General features: G+C 41.9%; 1 protein-coding gene across 4 annotated transcripts in view; it reads left to right on the forward strand.

Annotated features, from left to right (window-relative positions):
* Positions 1-5,854, forward strand: part of TAFA3 (TAFA chemokine like family member 3) — a 10,228-nt gene extending 4,374 nt beyond the window's left edge. For all 4 annotated transcript variants that reach the window (XM_074263082.1, XM_074263085.1, XM_074263084.1 and 1 more), the window contains 2 exons: positions 1,703-1,827; positions 3,073-5,854. In XM_074263082.1, coding sequence (XP_074119183.1) covers positions 1,703-1,827; positions 3,073-3,084 — 137 coding nt within the window. In that variant the 3' untranslated portion in view covers positions 3,085-5,854. The remainder of the gene's footprint in view (positions 1-1,702; positions 1,828-3,072) is intronic.
* The last annotated feature ends 1,255 nt before the right edge of the window (positions 5,855-7,109 follow it).

Consider the following 7,109-nt stretch of genomic DNA (forward strand, 5'->3'; position numbering starts at 1 on the left):
TAGCATGAAAGGCATTATTATTCTTTTTTTCCCAGATGAGATGAGTCTTTCTTGCACACTTACCCCTTCACATTTTTGCCTTCTTTATCACCAAGTATTAAATTTGACCTCAGACACTTAGATGCTATGTGATCCTGGGCAAGTCATGTAATTCTGTTTGCCTCAATTTCCTCATTTAGAAAAATATGAGCTGGAGAAGGAAATAGCAAATCATTCCAAATGAGGTCAGAGAGAGTTGGACATGACTAAAACAACTGAGCAACTTATACCCTCACTTCCTTAGATAAATATAAATCTCTCTCTTTCTCTCTCTTACAAACTCTGTCTCTGTGTCTCTTTGATTCCCTCTCTCTCTCACACACATATCTACCCACATACCCTCTCTCTCTCTCTCTCTCTCTCTCTTTTACATTCTCTGCCTTTGTCTCTCTCTCTCGTTTCTCTAACACACACACTATTCTGCCTCTATCTCTCTCCCTCCACATATACATAATGATGCCCAAACACATCCATGGACCTCTCCCTTTCTCAGTATCTCTCTCTTCCCTTCCCTCTTATCTTTGTCCTTTCCTTTATCCCTTTTTTTCTCCCCCCCTCTTTTCTCTCTTCTTTTTCCATTCCTTTTTGCTTTTTTCTTCTCTTATTCTCCCCTTCCCCAACACATGAACACTCCAATATATACCTTCTCACATACTTACTCTGGCACATTTATACATCCAAGGGAGGGACTATTTCATTTATATCTTTGCATTTCCAGGGCCTAGCAGTGCCTGGCACATGGCAGACACTTAGTACTTGCTCCCTGACCATTCCTTTACCCAATAACACTTTTGTTTATTCATGAACTTATTAATCTCAGCATACCTTGAATCTCCTCATACATTTGCTCATATACAGAAGCAGAACACAGTTCTACTGACACAGGAAAGGGCTATGTAGAAGAAGTGCCTTTACATTAGTGATGTAGTTGAACTTTAGAGTCACCTTAGCAATGGATTGCTCCTGTTTTCCTGCCCTTGATTGGTCTGGGTTATCCTTGCAGAGCTGAAGGGATTACCTGGACTGGAAGTCACTGTGGGAGCACTCTGAGGCTTCAGGCTGGGAGGTGTCCCTTCTTACCTCAGCCCTCCTGGTTATAAAGGATGGCATTGGTCGAGGGCCTTTGGGCTCTGGTTCCCTCCTTCTTACTTTCAAAGAAGTAGCTTCCTTAGAGTTTTGTTCTATTAAATTAATATTTTTAATAATTTTAAGAAATAACTGAGTAGTATTATGAGTGTAATATTCATATAATAACACTTTAAATAAATGACTAAAAACCATTGGATTAAGAAAATTTCTCCAAAGAAAGGAGAAGAGTGGGGAGTTAATTTTACCTTTGAAAGAAAGAAAGAGGGCCAGCTAGGTGGCACGGTGGATAGAGCATCAGCCTTGAATTCAGGAGGACCCAAGTTCAAATCTGGTCTCAGACACTTAACACTTCCTAGCTGTGTGACCCTGGGCAAGTCACTTAACCCCAGCTTCAGGAAAAAAAAAGAAAGAAAGGAAGGAAGGAAGGAAATGAGGGATGGTGGGTTGTGCGAAGAAGACCTCTCTCATTGTCTCCTCCAGCAGCAGGAGGATGGGCCTAGCCTCTGGTACTCTTCACCCACATATGTGCACTCAGAGCCCAGTGCTGACCCTTCACCACTTTCCATTCCCACAGCCTCCATTGTCCTGCAGAAGTGGTGGTGTCAGATGCAGCCCTGTCTGCCTGAGGAGGAGTGTAAGGTGCTCCCAGACCTATCTGGATGGAGCTGTAGCAGTGGGAACAAAGTCAAAACCACCAAGGTACCTGGGAATGGATCTCTCATTCACCTTCATTATTCAAAGAAGAAAGGAAAGGAAAGGAAAGTTCCTGGTTATATTCTGAGGAGGGCGGCTAATACTGGGGGTCCAAACCAGGAATCCTGCAGATGTAGATCTGATTTGATTTCTGAGAACTAATCAGGCTGTGGATTTTGATCTTGTCTCTACATCTAAGATGCTGGGTGACCCTGACAGGTTCCTGTTTTTTTCCTTTATCTTTCCTCTGCCCCAGGGTTCTAGAGAAATTTTAGAAACTTATACTTCTGCCTGTCGGAACTAGAGAGAAGTCAATCTATAAGTCAATAACTGATGAAATGATATGTGATAATAGCAGAAACAACCCCACTTTCCCCAGAACTCCTGGGGGTGTAGCGTCCCTGCCTATCCACCCTTGGTCAGGGTTCTCACCCTGCTGTCTTTATACCCTCCTACCCACTTCCCTCTAGGTTGACAGCTCTGCTGTGGTAGAGCCCAACACGATTATTATTTTCATGGTTTGCTGCCTGCCCCACAGAACAAGGGGTAATTAAAATTTTATCAAACTTATTAGCAATTCCATGTGTGCCTTGCTTAATCAGTCGCATCATTCTCTCATCACCATTTATACAGGCTAGTGAGACTCCATCTATCTATTCCAGAGCTAGGCTGCTTCCCAACCCTGCCCCCTCTGATGCCTAAATCCAAAAATGATTGTGAAAAGACAGGGGAAGCGGGGGAAGGAGGGGGAAGCTGCCATCAGAGTCTGAAGGGTTATTATAAGGAGGATGCCAGTCAGCTCTTCTCCATCTCCAAAGAGTCTGAGACACAGGAAAGGGGGCTTAAGTTGCAGCAGCAGTACTGGAGAGTTTAGTTAGCTACAAAGCAGAACTTATTTGTCTATTGGGAGAGGCAGTCTGTTGTACTATGGAACGTGTCGGACTCAGGAAAACCTGAGTTTAATGTGTTTGAGATTCTTACTAGCAGTGTGACCAGAGACAAATCACTTAATCTGTAAAATGTCTCCTTCAAGAAGTAGTAAGCTCAAATGAGAAAATGTTGGAAAAGGGTTTCAAAGCTGTATGTGTGTGTGTATGTATATATCTTTTTAAAATTCTTATTATAGTTTTTTATTGACAAAACATATGCAGGGATAAATTTTCAACATTGACCCTTGTAAACACTTCTATTCCAAATTTTCCCCTCCTCCCTCACCCCTAACCATACCTAACTCCTCATCTTATTTTTCAGGTCACACGATAGCCCTTGGGAATACATTCTGGCCCAGAGAAGAACAATGGAACCATGAGCCAAAGAAGACTTGAGAAGGACATTAGTCCTTGGGAATAACTGCAAGCTCTTGGTGGGCCTGCCTCATCAGAATCACAAGGCAATGGAGACACTGTCTTCTGGTGGACCTGAACATCACTGCAATGTCCTCTCTCCCAGGGACATTTTCATTAAGCAAGAAATGAGTGTTTCTAAACATCCTCTGTGAAGAGCTCTGTGCTATGTGAAGACATATTTGACATAATTCCTGTTTTGAGGGAGCAAACAATCTAGGTGGGGAGCCAGATGCACACAGGAAATTGTCAGGGATAAGTGAGTGCTAGCATTATTTATTGTTTTTGAAGCTATTGGGGGAAAAGTGGAGGTGAGGAAATTAGATTCTTTCAGACCTTCCCCTTTCCTTATGGTATCAAGCTTATGGTAACAAGCTAGGAGAGTCATATCCATTGTTCCCAATTGAATCGAATGTCCTGAAGCTGCTGACATTTTGAAGGAAATCATTCCTCTCTTACCACAAGTTAGTAATGGCATCAACCCTTTTGAATGAATGAGAGCCATATGGGAGGATAGGAGACCACAAAATCCCAGCAGAGTTTGTGCAATGGAGTAGCTTGTTAAGAAGTTGCTTTCATAGAATTTTGGAGTGGGAATTTATGAGTCTCCTTAAAAGAGGAAAGGACCCTATAAAGAACATCTATGAATAGAGCAAATGAGGTAGCAGTTTGGTAGAAAGAAAGCTGGTTTGGAGTCAAGATTTGGATTAGAGTCTCAGCCGTGCCATTTACTAGCTGTGTGATCTTCGGCAAGTCATTTAACTCTGATCCAATTGTTAAAATGGATATCTCTAAGATCTCTTTAGAGAATTCATTTTTATGATTCTGTGAGCTTCTTTCTTTGTAGTTTTTAAAGTACTGTATAAAGGAAAGAGTATCACTCTCACATAATCCAGACCCTCTCCTCAATTTTTTTTTTTTAACAAAAAAAGAGAGGTCAGAATGGCTAATTAATTTGTCCAAGGCCACACAGCTAGTTTTCCCACCATTCTAAAACCAATATTTTCTGTCCATCTTATGAGATGGGGTTCTAACTGGAACAATATTGAGGAATGGATATTTAAACAAGGGTTGCTCATCATGTAGCTCTTTTCCTAAGTATAAATGTGATATGGCCTGATTCAAGGAAGGAAGGAGATAGGGAGTGGGGAGATCAGAGTGAAATTGTTGTCAAATTCAACTTCTGTTATCCTCAATATTCAGGAATCTCTCACCAAATCTAACTGTACAGTCTCAGAATACTGAGCAGTTTTCAACTTCAGTCCCTGAAAGGTCCAAAGCATTCAGGTGACCTTCAAAGGGCATTTATTTCTGGGTGAATGGTGTTGTGTTATGTCTACCTATCCCTGATCCTTAGGAAGATAGAAATGAGAGATTGTCTCCTGTCTCTTCTAGTCAAACTGGCATAGATCTTATAGACTTCCAGGATTCAGAGTTGGAAGCAGTCTTAGAGATAATCTTCCCCTTGTTTTACAAAGGGATAAGGCACTCAGGTCCAGGGAAATGAAATAGATAACCCTAAGTTGAATAAGTAGTTAGTAGCAGATCTAGGACTACATCAGTTTCCTAAAACCCAGTCAGCTCTTTTCCCTTTATAACACGTCTCAGAAGCCAGAATCAAGAGGATCCAAAGAAGGGATATGGATTTTGGAGGGAGCAATTGTGGGGGCACTGGGGATATTGGAGGAGAAGGTGGTGACTGTATAGTCCAGTGGAAGAAAAAAAATCTTTGTGGAAGAAGACCTCTGGGCCATTATCACTCCAAATGGATTCTGGATATAAAAATGGTGATGACTCAGGTTTGGGAAGAAAGGGCTATTGGGCTAAAAGGAACTCTAAGGCTGAACATTGACCCAGACTAGGCTGACAAGTTTTCAAGGAATTATAGAAAGTCAAAATGAATCTCAGAGGTCATTTTAACCAAATCCCACCTGGATAGAAGTACCCAATTCCAACCAGTGTTCATCTGCTCTCAAGTTGAATACCTCCAGTTAATGGGAATCCAACAAGAGGGGGTTTTCCAGACAGGTAAGGGAATGCCTGATCTCCCCCAACCCAACCTGAGCCCCTTGTCCTATCTGCTCCTCAAGAGAAACACACCTATCTGATATTCTCTATCTACTCTCAGTACTGCTCTGAACTGTATTGTTACTAGATGGTGCAGTACAGATAGAGTGCTAGGCCTGAAATCAGGAAGCCCTGCATTCAGATATAGCCTTAAGACACTTACTAGGTGTGTGATCCTAGACAAGTCACCTAACCCTGCTTGCCTCAGTTTCCTCATCTGTAAAATGAGCTGGAAATGGCAAACTATTCCAGTAACTTTCCTAAGGAAACCCCAGAAGAGTTGGACATGTCCCAAAACAACTAAATATAACACCATTTTTTTAATCAATAATTTACTTTTTTTATGGGCAACCAAGTGGTCCGACAGATAGAATGCTGAGTCTGGAGTCAGGAAGTCTCAACTTCAACTTCTCATCTATACTCCAATAGCCAAGAATCCAGTAACCAAGATAACCCTGAGTGGAGTCATGAAGAATTGACCCAATAATAACATCTTCAATTCCTTCCTTCACTCTAACCTCTGTTTATCTTCATATTTTTGTAACTGAGTATTTAATCTCAGCTTCTCATTTGAGTGTAAATACCAGATTCTGAAATATTAAATTCATTTTAATCTCTGCAAATGTCGGGATCAAATGGTGGTGTAGGGGGAGAAATAGGTGAAAGACTTGCCATCTCTTTCTGCAGGACCTGGGAACTGACCTGTTCTTCTCTGAAGCAAGGAAATGATTTAGATGATCTTTGGAGGGCCTGGCCACCATTGCAACAAGACAAAGTCTGTCCATTCTGTCCCTTAGAGGATTAGGGAGATAAACACCAGATTTCTTCTTGTTGTTTTTAATAACTCTGAGAGATTGGTAACAAGAAGTAATGGCCAGTGAGATACTGTGCTAGAACTCCCAAGTGATGGAACAGAAGGATTCTCACCTCCTAGTGCTGAGACTAGGAGTGAAGGATAGAGTTCCAGAGCCCAATGGAGTTTCCTTTCCTATTTCCAACCATTGATTCCAAGGAAGGATTCTGGCTGCCCCTAAAGAATTCCAAAGCCACTCTCCCCACAGACAAGTAGATCATGAGCCATGGAATGAGACTGGGAGAACGAGGATGGTACCTAGAAGTCTTCATCATTCAATCATAAAACATGCCGAACCTAGTAATCAGTAGGAAGTATAGCATAGACAATGTTCCCTTACTAATGCCAATGTTGTTCCTGTTTTTCAGGGGTACAAATGGAATTTTTTTTTAACTTGAGGGCAATATAGTGATGGTGGGGAAGTAAGGTAACTGAGAGACACAATATAGACTCCAGGAGAAGAAAATCTATCCCATCCTCCTCCTTCCTCAACCTCAGCTGGTTGAAATACCAGTCTCTTGACCTTTGTTGGTTCTCACTTTTCTCCCAGTTTTTATTGAATGGGACAGGGCTTCCAGAGAACCACGAGCTATGACACATGTGGAGGCTATTGCCTAGGACAAGCCCTAGCTACCCCAGCTGGGCTCAAGCAATAAACATCCATCTGCTTCCCATCCTACCTCACCCTACTCATTTAAAACCCCATTGACATTTATTAAACAGCTCCTTTCCATTTGCTGAAATGTGTTCATTCCATCCCCTGGGCTGCTTCCTTTTATTTAGACCCTTCTACCCTCTATCATATTTTTCTTCTTCCTCAGTGAGGATAAGAGAGTTGGGGTAAGGAACTGATTCTAGAAGAGGGCTATACAAATAATTGGGAATCACTAGTGAAGGGACCTGCCTATCTTCTCCCTCTTAAAGAAGTTGTGATAATTTTTTCATTAGCTTTCATGACAGCTTAGGAATTTTAATTTATTTCCCTGGGGTGGGGGATTCTTGAGCGCCCCCCACCCCCCAGCAGT

Source organism: Sminthopsis crassicaudata, chromosome 4, assembly GCF_048593235.1.
Source record: "Sminthopsis crassicaudata isolate SCR6 chromosome 4, ASM4859323v1, whole genome shotgun sequence".
Lineage (NCBI taxonomy): Eukaryota > Metazoa > Chordata > Mammalia > Dasyuromorphia > Dasyuridae > Sminthopsis > Sminthopsis crassicaudata.